Source organism: Microcaecilia unicolor, chromosome 1 (genome assembly GCF_901765095.1).
Source record: "Microcaecilia unicolor chromosome 1, aMicUni1.1, whole genome shotgun sequence".
NCBI lineage: Eukaryota > Metazoa > Chordata > Amphibia > Gymnophiona > Siphonopidae > Microcaecilia > Microcaecilia unicolor.
The window spans coordinates 565851412-565875342 of NC_044031.1; the positions used below are offsets into that span (position 1 = coordinate 565851412).

Here is a 23931-nt window from a genome sequence, read left to right on the forward strand (position 1 = left end):
AAAACCCAACTGGTTTGCTCCCTTCCAGGACTAAGATTGTAAACCCTGCTCTAAGGCTACTACTACTACTACTATTTAGCATTTCTAGAGCGCTACAAAGTGTACGCAGCGCTGCACAAACATAGAAGAAAAACAGTCCCTGCTCAAAGAGCTTACAATCTAGTAGACAAACAATAAAGCAAACAAATCAATTAATGTGTAGAGGAAAGAGGAGAGGAGGGTAGGTGGAGGCGAGTGGATACATTACCCAACTTTTGCCCTCTTCATCCTGTCCTCTATGAGGTTTATGTCCTCCTGATTCAGGCCTATGTTATCTACCAATGCCCTAAAGGGGCATCTGTATCCTATGATGAATCTGCAGCTGCAGGTTCCACAGGAGATGGAGGATTAGCAGCACTGGGTGGAGGAAATGAGGATTGCTGTGGGAGGAAAGGTTCTTCATCTGAGTCCTTGAGGACTATTACTATCTGAGCTGGGTTGAACTACTTTGGGGGTTGCACAGCTGAGGGATGAGGCATGGGTGGGCAGAATGATGGGACATACAGTAACAAGAGGTGGAGGTGCAGAGGGGGGTTTGTTGATCATGTAGTGGTATTGTTGAGGATGGTGGAGAAGCAGTGGGTTCTTCCCCTGCTATCATTTTTGATTCCTTGGACTTATCCTCCCCCTTCTCAATCCATTATTTCTCCTCATCTTTCTGATGAGGTTTGGGTAGGGCTTGCATTAAGATCTATAGGGAGGTAACAGCCTTCAGCTCATCTGTGAAAAGGAAAACAAAGCAGTTATTGGACTCATTATATCTTATGGTATGAGGTGAGTGGATCTTCATTCTCTATCCATAACAGGACTGGTGTTGAGGTTGTAATCTCCCAGCACCAGATGATGATTTCACATGACTGTCCCATGACTGTTCACAGCACTGTGCAAATTCATTGCCCTGGTTACTGTGCTTATATGAGTTGAAATGAAACTTGAATAACCCTCATGATAGAAACTGCCATTGTGGGTAGATGTGGTGCAGTCACCCTGCCATCAGGTAATGTGAGGATATCCAGTTGAACCTGAAGAGATGTGTGTTCCAAAAAGGAGACAGGTTTGGAAAATACGTTGTCAGAGGGATCAAAATTGTTAGGATCACATGAGCGCAGTTGGGAGTGATGTTGCACACAGGGAGGACAGCTATGTAAGGATAATTCCAAACACATCTGATGTAACAGCACTGCGTAAGGCCAAGGTAGTGCAGTGGTGTTGAGGAAGCTGTACTGGAGAATAAGGGGTGGTGCTGTACTACAGGTTGGTATGCAGAGGCCACTGTGTGAGTGTGCTTTCACATGATATGGCTTGGTAACAGTTCGTAAACTGCAGAGATGGCTAGTATTCTAGTTCCTGGTAGGAGATTTGCAGTGTTGTTTAAAGTACTAGGTCAAAGTGCTTAAATACAAGTAAAAAATAAAAGTATAATGAAAAATATTTAAAAAAAATGTATTTAAGTAAAAAGTAAAAAAAAGTTTTGCCCAATATAATACTTTTTGAGTAAAAAGTAAAAGTACCACAACTACAATGAATGCAAGTATAGTTAACATTTTTATCCTAACAACTTTACCACTCTGCAATTCAATCCACATTGCTTTTAGTAAAACAAAAATTTTGAAAATAACTGTCACTCATGTGCTTCTGAGTCATTAATCCAGCACAGCTAAAGAGGTGTTCAACAACTGCACTAGCAGGAAATGGAATCTTTAGTCCAGTAAAAAGTTCTTTCAAATCAGATCAGTCTGCAATATTAATGATGTCTTCTGACTTGGTCTGCAGGTATTAATCAAAGGAATCTCTGTCTGAAACACGTTAGCAACATAATAACATAGCAAATGATGGCAGATAAAAAGACCTGTACTGTCCATCCAGTCTGCCCAACAAGATAAACTCATTTTACATGCTATGTGATACTTTATATGTACCCAAGTTTGATTAATCTATGCCGTTCTCAGGGCACAGACTGTGAGTCTGCCCAGTACTGTTCTTGAACTAAAAGTTCTGAAGTTAACGTTGACGCCCCTTAAAATTTACACTCCAGCCCTTCCATATCTTTTCAGTCACAATCAGGGCGTATACCATAGAAGTCTGCCCAGCACTGGTTTTGCTTCCCAATTACCTGTGTTGCCACACAATCTCCACTAAAATTCCGTGGATCCATTTCTTCTAAACAGAATTCCTTTGTATTTATCCCACACATGTTTGAATTCCATTACTATTTTCATCTTCTCCACCTCCCACGGGAGAGCATTCCATGTATCCACTACCCTTTCTGTGAAAAAATACTTCCTGACATTACTCCTGAGTCTGACCCCCTTCAACCTCAATTAATGTCCTCTAGTTTTACCACCTTCCCATCTCTGGAAAAGGTTTGTTTGCAGATTAATATCTTTCAAATATTTGAAAGTCTGTATCATGTCACCCCTGTTTCTCTTTTCCGCCAAGGTATACATGTTTAGGTCGGCAAGTCTCTCCTTCTACGGTTTGCAGCACAAATTTCATACCATTTTGTAGCTTTTCTTTGCACCGCTTCCAGTCTTTTTACATCTTTAGCAAGATACAGCCTCAAAAACCGAACACAAAAAAGACTTGTACAGGGGCATCAACACCTCCTTTCTTCTACTGGTTATTCCTCTCTCTATGCAGCCTAGCATCCTTCTGTCCATGGCTGCTGCCTTGTTGCATTGTTTCTTAACCTGCAGATCCTCAGACACCATCATCCAAAGTTCTCTTTCCTGAGTCAAGCTTACTAATCTCACCCATCCTATCTGGTATCTTTCTTTTGGGTTTCTGCACCCAAAGTGCATCACTCTGCACTTCTTGGCATTACATTTTAATTCAAACTATACTATTATTGAAGAAAAATCAATTGAATACTACTAAGTCTCAAATATTACTACTCCTAATATATACATAGTATTATATAGCATTATTAAGTATAATCTTTTTATTTTTAATGTGCTCTGTTCTAATCATTCTTACCATGTCATCCCCATGGGAATGTGTGGTAGAATCAGAGGAACCATATGAATGAAATCTCTATAAACCTGGAGGATGTAATGGGGCAATTTGACAAATTGAAGAGTAGCAAATCTCCTGGACCGGACGGTATTCATACCAGAGTACTGATAGAATTGAAAAATGAACTTGTAAAACTATCGTTAGTAATATGTAATCTATTCTTGAAATCGAGCATGGTACCGGAAGATTGGAGGGTGGCCAACGTACTGCCGATTTTTTAAAAAGGTTCCAGAAGAGATCCGGGAAATTATAGATTGGTCAGCCTGACGTCGGTACAGGCAAAATAGTACAGACTACTATAAAGAACAAAATTACAGAGAATATTCAAAAGCAAGGATTAATGAGACAAAGAGGGGCATAATCAAAAGGCGCCGGCCATCTCTATGGGCGTCCATTTCCGGCGCCAGCGCTGCAAGCGGGCGGAGCCAACCGTATTTTAAAAAAAGATAGTCGGCCATCTTTTTCTTCGCTAATACAGTTGGGCCCGGCCAAATGTCAGACTGCCGGGTTTGAGATGGCCAGCATCGTTTTTCGGCCTTAATGGAAAAAAATGCCGGCGATCTGAAACCCGGCGAAATCCAAGGCATTTGGTTGTGGGAGGAGCCAGCATTTGTAGTGCACTGGCCCCTCTGACATGCCAGAACACCAACCGGGCACCCTAGCGGGCACTTCTAAATTGTTTTTTAAAAATTAAAAATAGCTCCCAGGTGCGTAGCTCCCTTCCCTTGGTTATTTAGCCCCCCAAATCCCCCCCAAAAACCCACTCCCCACAACTCTACACCATTACCATAGCCCTAATGGGTGAAGGGGGGCACCTACATGTGGGCACAGTGGGTTTTGGGTGGGTTTTTGAGGGCTCCCATTTACCACCACAAGTGGAACAGATGGGGGGGATGGGCCTGGCTCCACCTGTCTGAAGTGCACTGCACCCACTAAAAACTGCTCCAGGGACTTGCATACTGCTATCAGGGAGCTGGGTATGACATTTGAGGCTGGCATACAGGCTGGCAAAAAAGTTTTTTTTTGGGTGGGAGGGGGTTGGTGACCACTCGGGGAGTAATGGGAGGTGATCCCCGATTCCCTCCGGTGGTCATTTGGTCAGTTGGGGCTCCTTTTTGAAGCTTGGTCGTGAGAAAAAAGGGACCAAGTAAAGCTGGCAAAATGCTCGTCAAGCCTGGCTTTTTATTCCATTATCAGGCGAAGCCAGCCATCTCGTAAGCACGCCCCCGTCCTGCCTTCACTACCCTACCGACACGCCCCCAATATTGCTGTTTTTCAGGATGAATGTTAGTATAATTCTGCCTTTATCCCTGGGGAATTGTCCTGTGGTTTCTTTAGACACAACATCAGGGCATAGATACATCCTTTAACATGGCGTTATCTAATCCTGGAAACACTGATGATATCAAAATGACATAAAAGGGCATCTGCCATGACAGTCTAATGTTCATTCTTGCATTTAAAGTGCTTTTCTTTTGAACTTTTATCCTATGTTTTATTCTGTAACATTCTGAAAATGTATATATAACTTTTAAACTCTAGTTTTACCATTTTTATTCTTGTTTATATTTCACTCTTGTAAATACATCTTTCCTTGTTATCATTAGTTACATGTGTTATGTAGATTATCAGTAAAGAAGGCATTTATCAGCTAAATATGTTGTTTTATCAATCCAGAGTGCCATATAAAAATGTATTAGTTGCACGTCTTATCTTACACTGTTCAGCAGAGGTCAGTGTAATTACTGTTTACTCCTACATATCTATGCAGAAAAAGAGAGGGAAGAGAGGTACTGAGTGACTATTTCCACATTGGGGGTCAATGTTGATACATTGGCCCTTTCTGGATAGACAGAGAATACTAGACACCAGACACCATAATCTGAAAATTTTCAGTCTCCCAGAGGCACATGAATGGGTGCAGTGGGGTTGTATGGCCCACAGATATGTCAAGGTAACCTGCTACAATCCATCAGCTAGGCCCTCCAAGTTCTGCTTCTAAGGTTGCATATGTCCTGATGTGGCTTCTATGTACATCACATATATGATGGAGGGGGAAGGGCTCTGGGCTAGCACAGAGGTTTGGAGGTATTCAATACATAGGATATGTACAGATATACAGCCCCCCCCAACCCACAACCATTAATCTTAAAGGTCCAACCAAATTATACATGCAACAATCATGATCCTCAAAAACATGCTAGGGAGCTGGTGGTGACAACAGTGCTTCTGCTCCTAGGAAATTATGTGGATGGTGGAACCTATAGTTCCACAAAGACTGCAACCGCTGCTTTCTACCCCCAACATTTTCTGTCCCTGGGCAACTCAATGGTCATGACTAATAGTAGGGGTGGCCCTGGATATATGTACTGCATAGCAGAGTTTACAAGAGCTTTAGCAGAGCACATATGTGTTCCCAATTTACCTACTATGACCTGCATGTAGCATGTAGTGAGCAATCACCTTTCCTTCATTCCTCCCCCTCCTCCCACCCTGGGCAGTATCTTGATAATCTTCACATGTCTTTAATTTATTCTGATGCTTTGTTTGACACTGTATATTATTCCACCTCAACCACTGCTTGGTAGCATGGAACCTGTATTGTTTGTTGCATCTGTGGTTAGTTTAGTGGTATGATGGCCCGTAGTGTCTAGAATGGTGAGTTGGGCTGTGCCTTGTATGCTACAGCAAACACTCATGCACCCTTGCACACGTGAAGGGGCATAATCGAATGGGGATGACCATCTCTAAGGGCTCTCATCTCTAAGGACGTCCCAGAGAAGGGGCGAGGAAACCCGTATTATCGAAACAAGATGGGCGTTCATCTTTCGTTTCTATAATACAGTCGGGGACGCCCAAATCTCAACATTTAGGTTGACCTTAGAGATGGTCTTCCCTGGTTTTCGGCCATAATGGAAACCGAGGATGCCCATCTCAAAAACGACCAAATCCAAGTCACTTGGTCATGGGAGAAGCCAGCATTTGTAGTGCACTGGTCCCCCTGACATGCCAGGACAGCAACCGGGCACCCTAGGAGGCACTGCAGTGGACTAACTGATGCACTAACTGAAGGGAAAAAGCCCTTCCCTTACCGATCCCTTAGCGATTTGAAAAGGAACAGGCATGCATGAAGGAAATTGCATGCAAATGAGCTGGTCGCTGTTAGCTCATTTGCACACGGTTTCCTTCCTAAGGAGGGGAAGCCAGTGCCAAAGATGGCTTCATACATGCAGACAAGCTGTGTGTATAATAGCTGTCTAAAACCTTAAAAAAATACAAATCCAGGTGGAAATGTCCAAGTGCTCATCAGGGATATCTTTTTTTAGAGAATGGCAATTGAGGACGTCCAAAATGTGATGCTTCTGTGAGAAGGACATCCGTGCCTGCTATGCCTCCAACAACTGCTTTATTTATTTATTTGGATTTTGGATCACAAGTAGTAGCAGTGGGATTTGAACTGACCCCCTCTGGACTGCAAGACCAGTGCTCTAACCACTAGACCACTCCTCCCCACTACTTTGAAATTTGGCCATTCCTGTTGTGGGGGCAGATGAGGACGTCCACGCCTTCGTTATGCCTCCGCTGACATACACATACCTCCCCCCACCAGGGATCTGCATACTGCCCCCCCACAGGCACAGCTAAATTTCAAGGGAGTGGGGTGGGCTGGAAGAGAGGAGTGGCCTAGTGGGTAGAGCACTGGTCTTGCAATCCAGAGGTGGTTGGTTCAAATCCCATTGTTGTTAATGGTGATCCAAAATCCAAATAACTAAAGGGGGTGTTAGAAGCATAGCAGGCATTGATATCCTTCTCACAGAAACATCCAGGCACAGACATCCTTCTCACAGAAACATCACATTTTGGAGATCCTCAACTGCCGTTTCAGGGACAGAGGCATAGCGAAGGACGTCCTTCACCCATACTAAAAAAAAAGATTAAAGTTTTTTTTCAGGGTGGGAGGTGGTTAGTGACCACTGGGGGAGTCAGTGGAGGTCATCACCGATTCCCTCCGGTGGTCATCTGGTCAGTTCACGCACCTTTTTGAGGCTTGGCTGTGAAAAAAAATGGACAAAGTAAAGTCGGCCAAATGCTCACCAGAGATGCCCTTCTTTTTCCATTATTGGCCGAGGACGCCCATCTCTTAAGCACGCCCTCATCCCGCCTTCGGTACACTGTCGACACGCCCCTGGGAACTTTGGTCATTCCTGCAACAGAAAGCCGTTGAGGACGCCCAAAATCAGCTTTCCATTATGCCGATTTGGGTGACCCTGAAAGAAGGACGCCCATCTCCCGATTTGTGTCGGAAGATGGGCGCCCTTCTCTTTCAAAAATGCCCCTGATTATGACCTATCTCATTCTCACTTTCCTGCCTCTGTGAAATGCAGGAGTATTTAGGTGCTGTTGATATGTAACTAACACATATGTAACTGCAGCCCCTGTGTGCCATAATATTGCAAGCATGCAATATTATTTAAAATAACTTGGTTCCCGCTGCATATCCCATCAGCATACTTTGTCCTACCTCTGCCACTTGGTTTGCACTTACCTCTCTGGGGATGGCTGTCTGTGCATTGAAGTGGCACTGGAGTATCTGACATGCCCTTCACCTGTGTCCAAAGTCCCTCTTGTGGCCAGGCTTTGGATACAGCTTACTGCTCCTTGGAATGAAGAGTCTGACGAATAGGTGTCTTCTGCAGTAAAGTGTGGGATTCTAACAATGATGCTATTTTGTCAGTGTCCATGTATCTGTGATATTATTGCTTAAGTCATGTAAATTTTGGCACAGATATGCAACAGTGCACCAACTGGGCACTTCACTGCAGGTTGTTGCTTAATTTTGTGCAAGTATAGGCACCGGTTCTGTAAGGGGCTCACATAGCTGTGTGCCACTTATGTTTACATCTATATTTATTATATTTAATATACTGCTTAACAATATAGTACCAAGTGGTTTACTGCACGGTCAGGCGCACCTTTATCAGCATATCACATATACATTGAGTACCATATAGAGATTTGCTTTTCATGTATTTTTTGAGTAAATGGTGTGGCAGCCATGTTTTTTTGAATACAGAGACACACGTATCTATTTTCTAGATATTCCATACAAAGTTATCTTTCTTGTATATATTCAACCCACCTAATATTCTCAGCTAAATATGGGCACATTATTCAAAGGATTTATGCTGCATATATGCTTCTAAATTGGCCACGTTGAAAATTTACTAGCGCTGAATGCCTAGATTTAAACTCAAAATTTCATTAAACTCCTAAATTTAGGGGCATAAATAGGTGGCAACAGGGGTACATTTAGGGAAAGGGAAAAAAACCTAGGGCAGAGGAAAAAGCTTAATATTGGTTTTCAGCATGAGCATAATACATTAGGCTCATACATTTCGACAAATAAATGGCAGACCTAAATTTATAAGCTTAACTTTTAAGCTCCTAAATTCAGATACATTTTCATCTGAAAATGTATGGTCCTAAGTTAGGCTGAAAATTGGTTACAAATTTAGGGGCCTAACTTGGGATCATACATTTAGGAGCTCAGCATTTTTTTTTTATTAAGTCTTATGGTTTTATTGCCATATGCTAATCATTTCATATAAAGTTGGCATCAGGAGTCTTGTTCTTCATCAAAATTTAAACAGGAGATCAAATGAGCATCTTCTATCATCATATCTGTTATTCCTTTTTTTAAGGTTCATCAAATACTTATAATACAAAATTCTATACCACAAACATCACCACAATTATAGTGCATTTTTCTCAAGGATATTGTTTCCTTTCTATAAAGTAGTCTAAATTGCACATTGAACAAATTATTTCAACAATATCCTCACATTTTGTTGAGTTGCCATAATTTTCCTTTTGACTATTTTTATCTGTGCAAACCAAATTTAAACATTACTCCACAATCAAGAGGTTTAATGGATGCTGGCTTTTCCATTTTGATTTTGTTTTCATGTCAGTGCTGAAGAGATGTCTTTCATTGTTCATAGTTTGAAGTATTCAGGCAAAGAATTAAAGATCTTGAAATGATCTTAAAATGCAAGTACTTTGAAGAAAACCGCTGAAAATTTTCAATAGGTTATGAGTGCTAGTCCACAAAAAACTACTCATAAAAGCATCTACAAAAACCTGAAGAGCTTCTTAACAGGGTCTCAGCTAGCTAATGCATTGCATTCATTTATCTATTTAACCATAATTTTTGCCATTTAAAATGTTACAGTCCTTAATCTCTAGTGAATCAGTAACCATTAAAGGACCATTAATCATCTCAATAGCAATACGCATATGCATATTCAGTATTATAATTTCAGTAAAGTATGTTCATGGATCCTTAATTTAACAAAAAAATCAAATCTTAAAGGATAATTCTATAATCTAGGCATCATATTGAGACCACTAATTGGGTAGGCAAGCAAAAAGGCTATCCTAACTTTAGCCGCAAAACTAACCAGGCACCAACCTGAATATTGATCAGTTAGATTCCGGGTTGTGGCACCAGTTTTCCTGTTGCTCACTCCCCTGTAACTTCAATCTCCTTCCCTTCAATACTGGATGTAAGTAAGGTCCAGAAGAACACTGCCCCTCAAGACACACACATACTTTGTGCACTTAAGTGCAATAGGGGTCCTTTTATAAAGGCACGCTGAAAAATGGCTTGCGGTAATGTAGGCACAGTTTTGGGCACGCACTGATCTATTTTTCAGCATGCACCTGGCCTTTTTTAAAATTTTTGCCAAAAATGGATATGCGGCAAAATCAAAATTACCACACGTCCATTTTGGTTCTGAGACCTTACTGCCAGCTATTGACCTAGCGGTAAAGTCTCAAGTGGTAACCGGACGGTAATAACCTATGCGCTTCAAATACCACTTGGCATGCGGCCAAAAATAAAAAATATTTTTCAGACGCGTGTATCGGATGTGCGCCAAGAGCCATGCGGTAACTTTATTTTGGCACATGTTGGGAGCACGTAGATGCTTGCACGGCTTAGTAAAAGGACCCCTAAGTGTATACTTAAACCTGCAAAAGTGCCAGTAGGGCAGCCAAGCGATATTTTGAATCAATGTACCTAACTAATGTAGGAACCCTGAGAATCTGGCATTTGTTATGCTTGAATAGAAATTAAATGATTGTAACTTTCACTAATCATGCTAGGCGCTATCAGTCTGTATGAATTGTATTGACCATATACTTAAAGTGCTACTTTGTGCCTTGCTGAATCCCTGTGTTCACCTGTGTCCCTGGCAACATAGGGCATGGGAGGTCAACTCCACCCAGAAGTGATGTCAGACATGGGGGAAATTAAAATCGCTGCACCTAGCGGTGCACAGCCTAAGATGCAAGCCAAAGACATGCTCCTTAGCGCGCTCCTTTGTGCAGCAATTGAGAAAAGTAGAATTGATGGTGGTATGGTGAATTTTTAATTTTTAATTATGAAGTGGTTAATGTGGTGTGTGTTAGATTTGTTTTTAGTTGGTGGTTACGAATGGGAGGAACATTGGTAGGGGTGGGGGGCGTTTGTTATTATGGCATACTGCCATGGTTATGTCTTCCTGTAATCAGTTATGTTTGTCATTTGGTTTTCCTGTAGAAAGAGGCAAGCTTATTGACTGTTCTGAACAGATGATGCAAGAAATTGGTTGGCTGACAATGGGTAATAGGTGGAGATGGAGGGCTAAGAAGTTAGAGCTGGGACAAGTTTGTTTTACACAGTTAGTTCAGATCCCTAGATCTTTCAGAAGCCAGGAAACTTTTATTCCTATTCCATATGCTTACATGAATTCTAGATCAGTGGTGAACAAGGTTGATGTTATTAAGGACCTGCTCATTGACAATCAACTAGGATTACTTTTTCCTGACAGAAACTTGATTGCCTACTAGAGGTGACACTAGATTGAGGGACTTGTGTCCCTTGGGTTATAAAATCTTGCATGCGCATAGGCTAGATAAGAGGGGAGAGGACTGACTGTATGTTATAAAGTTTTTCTTAAGATAACTTTATTAGACAGTATTTGTACCCCTTCTTTTGAAGCACTATCTTGTGAGATACAAGATGATTCTTTATTGGGTTTGCTTAATTTTCTGGTGTTTTACTCTTCTCCAGGGAGGTGGAGTTCTACCAGGGAATTGATGTATGAGTTTAATGCAAAGCAGTTAGTAGTAGTAGTAGTAGTAGTACAGAGTGATTATGTTTTAGTGATTGGGAACACTAATTTGCATCTGGAGGATGAGACTAAACCGAATGAAAATGATTTTTTTTAGGTTTTTTTTTAACTTTCTGGTTTTGTATGTTCACATTTATATCAAACACATAAGAAGGGGCATTATTTGGAATTAGATTGTAAGCTCTGTCGATCAGGAACAGTCTCTTCATGTTCAACTGTACAGCGCTGCATACGTCTAGTAGCGCTATAGAAATGATAAGTAGTAGTAGTATTTAATTGCTTTTCAAATGGTTGGAGTGATAACTGCTTAGTGGAGATAGCCTCATGTACTCTGATTCCTTGGTCGGATCACTTTTTGATTCAGTTTACATCATTTTGAAAGGAAAAGAAATTCTTGAGGGAGGGTAACAAACTGGTTAGATTATCCAGGGGTAATACTGATCATGTTCAACTCCGGGACAGAGTTGATGCTCTTATCCTAGAGGCTGGAGATCAACTGGGAATGTTGACTGCTGTTTGGAACAGACTGACCTGTTTTATTTTGGATGATATCACTCCTCTGTCTTCCAAATTGAAGTGAATTAGAAAGTCAGATAGGTGGTTTGATCAGGAACTGCTGTTGTTAAAGAGAAGTTGTAGGTGTAAAGAAAGGAAATGGTGGAATCACCCAGCAGGTGAGAATAGAAAGAGTTGAAGGCTTCAGATCCAGGAGTAAAAGACCTTGATTTCATCTAAGAAAAAAACAGCTTTATGGAAGATTGGTAAGTGGAACTAAGGTAGTCAGGGGTGTAGCTATGGGTGGGCCTGGGTAGGCCCAGGCTCACCCAATCTCAGCTAAGGCCCACCCAGTTTTCCCTGCTCCTCCAATCAGTGCACAACCAGCCTTTAGCCTTGCAGCGAACAGGAAAGAGCAGCTCTTCTCTCTCCTTCCAGCATCGGGGCACCAGCCACCAGGTATGCCCCCCCCCCCCCCCCGAGCCTTCCAATCCCCTGATCCCCTGATAGCGTCAGTGAGAAAGCAGTACACACGCTGCTTTAGACCTGCCTGAGAAGCCTTTCTTTCTCCTTCAACTTCCTGTTCCCGTGTAGGAGAGAGAAGGGCTTCCAGGCAGGGACAGATCTAAAGCAGTGTTTGTACTGCTTTAATTAACCACCATATGTTAACTGTTATTCTGAAAGGGGTCACTGAGCATGGCTGTGAAAAGGTCAGGTAAACAAACATCCACTGTGCTGTTTTGAGGGTCTGAGCCGCTTGTTTAGGAGCAGCTGGGTAAAAGAATAGTTTTTGCACTGTTTGCGGTTGAAATCGGTAACTGGAGCAAAAACCGAAACTGAGCCTGTGGCTCTCCAAAGCCTTCAGAAAAATACTTTTAAGCAATTAGCACCCTCTTGACATGTTGATAGACTGTGGTCAAAAGTTAAGGAAGCTGAAATAGTGAATGTAGGGGATCTGTTGCTGAGATATACTAAATCATCTTGCTGCTTAAATTCTTGTCCTACATATTTGATGTGGCATGTCTCGGTCCATTCCTTTTTTCTTTAACAGACTGGCTGAATGCGCTGTTAAGTGCAGGGTTTTTTTTTTCACTTGGGGGGGGGGGGAATTGTGCTAACCCCAATTCCTAAAGATATTAAGGGAAATCTAGAATTAGTTAGTGATTATAGGCCAATTGCCTCCATTCCACTATTGATAAAAATAATGGAGGGTTGTGTATTGCAGCAACTGGAGAATTATTTAGATCAGTTTGAAATCTTGCATTATTCCCAATCGGAATTTTGAAGACAGTATCGTACAGAAACAGTGGCAGGTGCTATTATAACATTAGGAAAACCCATCTTGAATCAAGGAAAGTGTGCAATTTTAATTCAGTTTGATCTTCCCTGTGCATTTGACTTGGCGGACCACAAGCTTTTATTGGGATTGTTGAGTAGTTTTTAGATTGCATGGGGTAGTCTTGCAGTGGTTCCAAGGTTTTTTTTTTAACTCATCACTCTTACCAAATCAGATGTGGGGAAGATGTTTCTAGATACCGCAGGGTTCACCCTTTTGCCTATACTGTTCAAAGTTGTTTTGCAGTCTTTGGATGCTATTTTAGAGCAAGCTCAGTTTCAGTGTTTTATATATGCAGATGATATTATTGTGCTTTGTCCAGTCTTTGAAGACTGGAGTACTACTTATGTGCAAATTTTAAAATGTTTGGATTTGATTGAATCCTGGATTGTGCAACATCGGCTTAAAATTAATAAGGAAAAGACATGATGTTTATGGTTGGGACCTCTGGACCATCCATTTCATTATAATACAGTAACAATAGGGTTATACTGTTTCAGTCATGGGACAGAGTCCAAATTGTAGGAGTGGTGATTGATAGCACATTTAGTATGAAGCCACAAATCAATTCAATTATTAAGAAATCCTTTTATCAATTGAAAACATTTTGCTGTATTAAGAAGTATTATGAAGCTTCTGTTTTTAGACTTGTTGCATAAATATTAATTATGTCTGCTCTTGACTACTACAATTTAATGTATGTGGGTAGTGATAAATCATCCTTACGAGGTCTGCATGTAGTCCAACATATGGTTGTTCTCCTTCCCAGTTAAATGAAACTGACTTCTTAAATGTTGTAACCCGCTTAGAACTGCGAGGTAATAGCGGGATAGAAAAAAATATATTCTTTGAGTAAATTCGAGCCTATGTCGCCTTACATTTTGAAAGTACATTGGCTCCTAGTAGAGGCTCATATCTATTTCAAACTGAGCATCACAGACTTTTGGATGTTACAGGAAGAAGCTCCATTTTATCTTATTGTAGCAATGGCAGTATTATTTTGGGGGAAAGTCAGATCATTTAAGAGACCAGTGTTTATTGTCTTTTCCTTCAGTTAGGAATGTTAGGTACACTAGAGTTTTGTCATCTTTGCTTTCTTGCCAATCTTCAGCCTTTTGGAACTCATTGCCATTGGAGCTGAGGCTCAGTTCAGACCTTATTATCATTTGAAGGTTGCTTAAGACTTTTTTGTTTAAGAACTATGTAGTAGGATATATTAACTGAGTTTTTAAGTTTCTTATTTGTTTGATGTACTGATTGTAGTTTGAACATTGTGTTCATTCTATTACTTTATAACCCACAGTGAACTGAATTGGTATTAGTGGGCTATACGTTTTGTGTATAGAGCTACAGGACAGCATCCATCATAGTTCAAGAAAAAAAACCACACCACTTTGCTTATCAAAACAGGCAGAGTGAAAAGCATCAGCAGTCCAACAGAACTTATATATAAGGCTAAGCAGCAATCCAATGTATAAACGACACTTAACATCTTCTTCAGATAGTCGCTTCCAACAGTACTCCAGATCGTCTATCCACATAAGTGCTTCCAGCATAGCCAATGGAAATCTAACCCAAAAGCCTTGCTGCCTCAGGGGAAAACCTGTTGTATGTCCACAACCCTACTTCAAAATGGGAATCAGAACACTAACTGATTTTGAAAAAACAGCGCGAAGCTCCTCCTATAAGAGCAGTCAATCACATGACACAATAATCCAATCAGTGGAAAATATCAAAAGGAGGCTGGCCACACTATTCTTATAGTCAAACTGTGTGGTTCCACAGAATTAAAAATATATATACATTTCTTGCTGTAAAAGGCGCCCAAATCGGTATAATCGAAAGCCGATTTTGGGCGTCTTCAAGTGCACTCCGTCGCGGGAACGGACAAAGTTGATGGGGGGTGTCGGAGATGTGGTGAAGGTGGGACTGGGGCGTGTTTATCAGCCGAGGAGAGATGGGCGCCTTCAGCCAATAATCAAAAAAAGAATTTAGGTCACTTTTTTGGACCATTTTTTTTCACGAACAAGTCCCCAAAAAGTGCCCTAAATGACCAGATGACCACCGGACGGAATCGGGTATGACCACCCCCTGACTCCCCCAGTGGTCACTAACCCCCTCCCACCAAAAAAAACCCAACTTTAACAACTTTGTTTTCCAGCCTGAATGCCAGCCTCAAATGCCAAACCCAGCTCCATCACAGCAGTATGCAGGTCCCTGGAGCAGTTGTTAGTGGGCGCAGTGGACTTCAGGCAGGCAGACCTAGGCCCATCCCTCCCTACCTATTACACTTGTGGTGGTAAATGGAAGCCCTCCCAACCGCCCCCAAAACCCACTGTACCCACATCTAGGTGCCCCCCTTCAGCCATAAGGGCTATGGTAATGGTGTAGAGTTGTGGGCAGCGGATTTGGGGGGGGGGATTTGAGGGGCTCAGCACCCAAAGGAAGGGAGCTATGGACTTGGGAGATATTTCATTTTTTTTCTAATTGTTACAGATGCCCCCTAGGGTGCCCGGTTGGTGTCCTGGCATGTGAGGGGGACCAGTGCACTACAAATCTTGGCCCCTCCCACAACCTAATGCCTTGAATTTGTTCGTTTTTGAGCTGGGCGCCTTCGGTTTCCATTATTGCTGGAAAACGAAACCGCCCAGCTCAAATCCGCACAAATTCGATGCATTTGCCCGGCACAAACCGTATTACCGAAAAAAAGATGGACACCCATTTTTTCTGAAAATACGGTGTGTCCTGCCCCTTCATGTACCCTTCTTGGACATAGACGCCTCTTGGACATAGACGCCCATGGAGATGGGTGTTCGCGTTCGATTATGCCCCTCGTAGTGTCCAAATCATGTTTGTATTGTTGACAATGAGCTACCAAGGGAGCTTGGTAAGTAAACTCTGGAATTCATTGCCAGAGAATGTAGGAAAAGCAGTTAGCATAGCGAGGTTTAAAAAAGGTTTGGATGGTTTCCTACAGAAAAAGTCCATAGACCATTATTAAAATTAACTTGGGGAAAATCCACTGCTTATTTTTAGGATAAGCACATAAAATGTATTGTAATTTTTTGGAATCTTGCCAGGTACTTGTGACCTGAATTGACCACTGTTGGAAACAGGATACTGGGCTTGATGGACCTTCGGCTTGTCGCAGTATGGCAATACTTATGTACTTATATGTACTTATGAGACAAGGTTGATACTCAATAAGGCACACTTTAAGGCTTCTAGATGCCTGCCCAATGTAAATCATCTCACATGGACACTGAATCACACACCTGTTGACTCACATGTGGTAGAGTGTTTCATTATGCATTTTTTAATTGACTTTGTGTGTGTAAATATAGAGTCTTCTAACGTGATGGTGCATTGTGAGTAATGACCACATTTCCTATGTCTCCTGGGCTCACTCAGTGAACTATCCATTTCAGTACAAATTATATTATGGCTCCATTGGAGGGGCATAATTGAATGGTGCGCCCACGTTTTCATGACAGCGTCGTCGCATGATAGCCCTACGAAGGGGCGGGGAAACCCATATTATTGAAATAAGATGGACGTCCATCTTTCGTTTCAATAATACAGTCTGGGATGCCCAAATCTCAACATTTAAGTTGACCTTACAGATGGTCGACCTAATTTTTGAGATGGTTTTCGACCATAATGGAAACCAAGGACGCCCATCTCAAAAACGACCAAATCCAAGCCCTTTGGTTGTGGGAGGAGCCAGCATTTGTAGTGCACTGGTCCCCCTGACATGCCAGGACACCAACTGGGCACCCTAGGGAGCACTGCAGTGGACTTCACAAATTGTTCCCAGGTGCATAGCTCCCTTACTGTACACCACTACCATAGCCCTAAGGGGTGAAAGGGGGGCACCTACATGTGGGTACAGTGGGCTTTGGGTGGGTTTTGGAGAGCTCACATTTACCACCACAAGTGTAACAGGTAGGGGGGATGGGCCTGGGTCCGCTTGTCTGAAGTGCACTGCACCCACTAAAACTGCTCCAGAGACCTGCTTACTGCTGTTATGGAGCTGGGTATGACATTTGAGGCTGGCATAGAGGCTGCCAAAAAAAATAAGTTTTTTTTAGAGTGGGAGGGGGTTGGTGACCACTGAGGGAGTAAGGAGAGGTCATCCCTGATTCCCTCCGGTGGTCATCTGGTCAGTTCCCGCGCCTTTTTGAGGCTTAGTCACAAGAAAAAAATGGACCAAGTAAAGTCAGCCAAGTGCTCGTCAGGGACACCCTTCTTTTTTCCATTATCGTCCGAAGACGCCCATCTCTTAATCATGCCCCAGTCCTGCCTTCGCTATGGTGCCAACATGCCCCCAGGAACTTTGGTCATCCCCACGATGGGAAGCAGTTGAGGACACACAAAATCGGCTTTCAATTATGCCGATTTGGGCGACCCTGACACCCCATCATAGAGCAAAATAATGCTAATTTTTCCCAGTGAGACATCCTCTACTCTTAGAACTCCCTCTGCATCCTTTCTAATCATTAGTGAGTAGAAGGTTAATCTGGGCAAGATTGAACCTGCTGCAGATAAGATGATTTTGATTGACTCAACAATTTACTGACTCATCTATCCAGTTTACTGAGTTGTACTATTCAGCGGACTTTTGACTATACTGATTTTGAGTGACTGCCACGTTTGCTCTATATTTGATTTCATACATTATTATACACGTTTGATAATGATTGGGATATTACATGATGTGAAGTGAGCATAAAATGAGCGCCCAAAAGTAAAGGCATTTTCATAACCTTGGCTCCAGATCCTGCTCATATGGGAACAGCTCCTATGCTGATATATCCCACACAACAATTACAAATTTATTGACATACACATTTTGGGTTTGTGTGATATAAAGTGCAGTGCATAGTGTGCTAGCATTCATACATTCTTGATTGAGATTGTTTTAATTTGTGGTCTGTATGTATCTCCTTTACCAATGTGCTGATTATTTTAATCCCTAATATATCTGGGGATATCCAATGGAAAGTGCTTTCGACATGGTAGTCCATGAAATATTACTACACTTATTAGAATATTTTGGAATCGGAGGCCCAGTTCTCAACTGGATCAAAGGCTTCCTCACCACCAGGTCCTACCAAGTAGTAACAAACAATGACAGATCACCACCCTGGACACCGGAGTGTGGAATTCCTCAGGGATCCCCCCTCTTGCCAACTATTTTCAACCTGATGATGATACCACTGGCCAAATTACTAGCAAATCAGAACCTTAACCCCTATATATATGCGGATGACGTGACAATCTATATCCCGTTCAAAAATAACCTAAACAAAATAACCAACAAGATCAATCAGAGCCTCCACATCATGCACTCTTGGGCGGACTCATTCAAGTTAAAACTGAACGCAGAAAAAACTCAATGTCTGGTTCTCACATCCCAATACAACACAAGCAACTATCCTACCATAACCATACCTTACTGCACACTTCCCATCTCAGAAAATCTGAAAATTCTGGGAGTCACTATTGATCGAAACCTCACACTCGATACCCATGTGAAGAACACAACGAAAAAAATGTTCTACTCAATGTGGAAACTCAAAAGAATAAACCTTTTTTCCCTAGATACGTCTTCCGCACCCTGGTACAATCACTAGCGATAAGTCACCTGGATTATTGCAATGCTCTGTATGTAGGATGTAAAGAACAGACCATAAAAAAAACTCCAAACAGCCCAGAACACCGCAGCCCGTCTCATTTTTGGAAAACCCAAATACGAAAGCGCAAAACACCTAAGAGAGAAACTACACTGGCTCCCGCTCAAGGAACGAATTGAGTTCAAGATCTGCATGACCATATATAAAATCATTCACGCAGAGGCCCCAATCTACATGCTGAACCTAATAGACTTACCACCCAGAAATGCCAGAAGATCAGCCCGTAAGTTCCTCAACTTGAACTACCCCAGCTGTAAAGGAACCAAATACAAACAGGCATACGCTACTACCTTTGCGTACAAAAGCACACAGCTATGGAACGCACTACCCAAGACCCTGAAAACCACGGACAACTTAACCAACTTTCGCAAATCTTTGAAGACATTTCTCTTCAACAAAGCCTACAAAAATAATCCTTGATGAATCAAACTACAAATCTTTGAAGACATTTCTCTTCAACATAGCCTACAAAAACAATCCTTGATGAATCATACTACTCCATACATCACCCAAACGCTATAAACACTTCGACACGACCTTACCCATTACCTTCTAATTAATTCCTCTTTTCCTTCCAATTTATTACTGACTGTATCTAATACTATGTAATGATCATACCAAATTAACACCCTGTAAGCCACATTGAGCCTGCAAAAAGGTGGGATAATGTGGCGTACAAATGCAATAAATAAATATTGACCATAGTGTTTAAGCAACATCAACTTATCCCTTAGATTCATTATATTTATTCTTTTTAAAATAATAAAAATAGAAGGTAAGTGCTGCATTAGTTCTGCTGGCAGATGCTCATTAAGCTCTCATTCTGAAGGATGTTTCATTTGACCTCTTACAATGTTTATCATGCATGGTTCACATAGCCATGCTGCAAATTATCTGTAATTTCAGATGTCCTGATGTTCTAGCAGGAATATGTCAGACAGTGTATCCAGTTGCTTCCAGACATCAAATTTATGTATGCTGCTATTACTGTAGTGTTTGGTTATCACAAAATAAGGATAAAAAAATCATAGATTGTTTTGATGCTTTTCAACAGTATAAACTATATTATCTCTTTATATTTTGCATAGTGTAAGTTAAAGATAACTTAACCATCATCGTGTCATATTTTCTTCTGTACAAGAAGTTGTGTTGTCACAAAGCACAGAGAAGTGAAAACCCACTCTCAGGATTCATTACAAATGAACAATTTACAGAAAGAGAAGATATCCTAAAATGAAATCTAAGAAAAATGGTTAGTGCATGTGGGATGTATTTTCTGTATCACTTACGTATGCATTCTGACTGAACTCCACTCCATGTCAGATCTGAAAGGCAAGCCCGAGTTGTCGATCCTTGGAGGAGGTATCCTTTATTGCAGTGAAACTGAATAATACTTCCCACCTATGAACAATGTAGAAAAAGAAAGAGTGTTTTAATAAGCTAATAGAAATTCAGCTGAATTTTAGTACTTCTTTTTAGGCATAGGTAGAGAAAATGACAAAAACTATTACATGATTGATAAATTAAGGGGCCCTTTTACTAAGCTGCGTAGGCACGTGTGTCCAACACATGACAATTTACAGTTATTGCCTGGCTACCATGTGGCTCTTGCAGTAATTTAATTTTTTGATGCACATCCACTACACGCACCAAAAAATAATTTTTATTTTCTGGCACATTGCAGAAACCGGGCAGCAATCGTCATTCTGCGTGCGTAGATGATTACCACACTGTTAACGCATAAGACCTTATGGCTAAGTCAATGGCTGGTGGTAAGGTCTGAGACCCAAAATAGACACACGCCAATTTTTAATTTGCCGCATGTCCATTTTCGGCAAAAAATTTTAAAAAGGCCTTTTTTACAGGTGCGCTGAAAAATGGATCTGTGCATGCCCAAAACATGTGCCTACATTAGCACAGCCCATTTTTCGGCACACCTTAGTAAAAGGGCCCCTGAATATTATTGCATATCTACATAAAATGTCTCAGAGAGACCATTAACTTTATTTTTTATAACCATTTTCAAAGAAGAATTGAATTGTTTCTCAAAAATATCTTCTCATGACCCACTGCACATACTGTATATGCTTGTGTATACGTTGATTTTGTATATAAATTGATAAATGATTTTTGAGCTACTGAAGACTCATCTCTTTAACAAGGCATACAACAATGATCAACAACTATAAACTCCTATACGCACATCCAAAACTGCCTCTACTATATCTACTTGCCAAAACACTACCATGTTTTTTTCACTATCATGATATCCAAGATCCTGTAACTACTACTAAATGTATACTTTCTTATACAACTCATATATTTCTTAAATACTTCTTAATATGTTTGTTTGTTAATATACTATCATGTTTTATCATTATCATGCTACCCAAAATCCTTCAGTTATCACTAAATGTATACTTTTTCATGTATTTCTGTTACTCATCATGTATTGTAAGCCACATTGAGCCTGCAAAGAGGTGGTAAAATGTGGGATACAAATGCAACAAATAATATTAAATAATAACAAATAAAGCAAAAAACTGCTTTGATCCATATATACATCTAGGTTAAAGTTTGAGGCTTTATCTCCATTTCCCTTCCTTATCCTCATGTCAAACATCTCCTTTTCCCTGCCCTTCCATCTTCCCCCACCCCCAGATGTCCAACTTCTCCCCCTCCCTAACCCCCAATCACTTAAAAATCTGTTTTGTTCATTTTAGATCATATAGAAAAATGCTACTGTGAGATTACTGACAATAAAAATAATAAACTTTGGAGAAATTATTTAAAGGAAAACCCTTAACACAGGCTTTTAAATGAAATCACATTCTACTCATCCAAGGGGATCTTACAAGTCAAAAAGGCATCAATCAGCCAGTCTTGACAAGTGATTCAACAAGTACAAATATTTTCATCTGAAAAAAATGGAGAGCCTAATAAAAGTTCCAGCAATGCAGGGTATGGGATACCAAAACCACACAAACAAAATCATATAAAGTAAACTATGCAGTAAAATAGACCCTTTATTAAAAAAAATTCCAAAATTTGGGGATCAAAAGGACCTCAGTAAAAACCCTTTGATAATTAGCTTCAAGTAATCCACACAATTGGTGTATTTTGATTTTAGTAAAGCCTTTGTCACGGTTCCACATAGATGACTAATAAATAAATTGAGTGCCCTCAGTGTGGGCCCTACAGTAACTGACTGGGTTAGGAACTGGTTGTGTGAAAGGCAACATAGGGTAATGGTAAATGTCGTTCAGTCTGAGGAAAGGAATGTTACTAGTGATGTGCCACAAGGCTGGGTACTTTGGCCAATTCTTTTAAACATTTTTTAAAGGGATATTATTGAAGGGCTGTCTGGTAAGGTTTGACTCTTTGCAAATTATACCAAATTCTGTAATAGGTAGACACCCATGATGGTGCGGATAACATGAGGAAGGACCTAACAAAGCTTGAAGAAAGATCCAGAATTTGACAGCTAAGATTTAATGCTAAAATATGCAGGGTCATGCATATGGGCTGCAATAACCCAAGGGAAAAGTACAGTTCAATGGGTGGAGAACTTTTACCTATGAAAGAGGAGCAGGACTTGGGTGTGATCATATGTGATGATCTTAAGGTGGCCAAACAGGTAGAAAAGGTGGTGGCAATAGGTAGAAGGATGCTTAGGGTGCATTGGAAAGGAATAGCCAGTAGGAAAAAGAAGGTGATGATGCCCCTGTAAAATACTCTGGTGAGACCTCATTCTGTGGAGATAGCTGTTTCAAAAAGATAGGACAAAATATCCCCTTGCCAGTAAGGTTTTCAGGATAGTCACAATGAATATGCATGAAATTGATTTGCATACACTGCCTCCATTATATGTAAATCTCTGTCATGCGTATTCATAGTGGATGTCCTGAAAACCTGATTGGCAAGAGGGTACTCCAGGACCGATTTGGAAAACACTGCTCTAAAGTAGTAAAATGGAGAACAGATTGCCTGGATGAGGAGACTGATTAGGTCATAAATCTTTTTATACATGTCACAAGAACAGAAAGATCTCGTAAAACTAGTTTTTTCTGAAAACTTTCAGTGAGCTTAGTATATCTGGCAAGCAATAGGTGTCTATTGGGATCGGGGAGGAGGATGGGAGGCCTGGGGTCCACTTGAACCATCAGGTACTATTTTTGTATGGGAGGAGGGAGGTGTTCTGGAGTCCTCTTAGGCCACTAGAACATAAGAATAGCCATACTAGGTCAGACCAAGACCAATGGTCCATCTAGCCTAGTATCCTGTTTCCAACAGTTAGCTATAGACTGCTATAGACTGCTAATACCAATAAAATGTTTCAAAGCAGGTTACAACAAAGATAATAGAGTACACAAGAAAGAATCTAGGATGTAACAATGATTAAACAAAATTATCCCTATCAAAAATCATGTACTAACAATATACATTATACTACAGTTATTTTCCTAAGAGATGTTTATAAAACATGTCTTCGGATTTTTTTTTACAGATAGTGTAACTGGGCATGCATCTTAAAATAGGTGACAAAAGGGCCACAAAATAGTAGAGTGACAGGAAAACAAGTTTGTAAACAATTTATTTGAAGTAATTCTCCGAGGACTGGGGAAAGAAAACAAAAATGAATGATGAAAGTTGTAATGTACAGCTGAATATATACTAAAGAAAACATATAACGAGGACATAAAACATAAACTGTCTTATATAACAGACAACTCAATTTGAAAATCAGACTGGCTTCCACTGGGAGCCAATACAGTCTAATAAAGAATAGAGTAATATGATCAAATGTTTTAAGAGAAACATTTAAACGGTCAGCCACATTTTGAATGGTTTGGATTTTTCTAAAAATCTGCTTTGACAAACCCAAATATATATTATTGCAGTAATCCAATTTGTTGAGAATAAGTGATTGTACCACCAACCTAAACAGATCTTCTGATAAGTATTTTCTAATACTTCTCAATTTTCTCATCATATAAAAAGAGCTTCTTACAAGTAAATTAACCTGATTTTCCATAGTTAATGTCTCATCTATCAAAACACCCAATATCTTAATTGAGTGGTCCAAGGCATAAGAATTGTCATCCATGCTAAACTGCAAATCCATATTTAAACTATGCCTGTTCCCCAAAAGGAGAAACTTAGGGCCCTATTT

The 23931-nt window shown here is 40.7% G+C and overlaps 1 protein-coding gene across 1 annotated transcript in view; it reads right to left on the reverse strand.

Moving 5' to 3' along the window:
* The window catches only part of CSMD3 (CUB and Sushi multiple domains 3), a 2043988-nt gene that overhangs the window by 74686 nt on the left and 1945371 nt on the right, over positions 1 to 23931 (reverse strand). The window contains exon 64 of the mRNA XM_030189879.1: positions 20048 to 20159. Within this exon, the coding sequence (XP_030045739.1) occupies positions 20048 to 20159 (112 nt within the window). The remainder of the gene's footprint in view (positions 1 to 20047; positions 20160 to 23931) is intronic.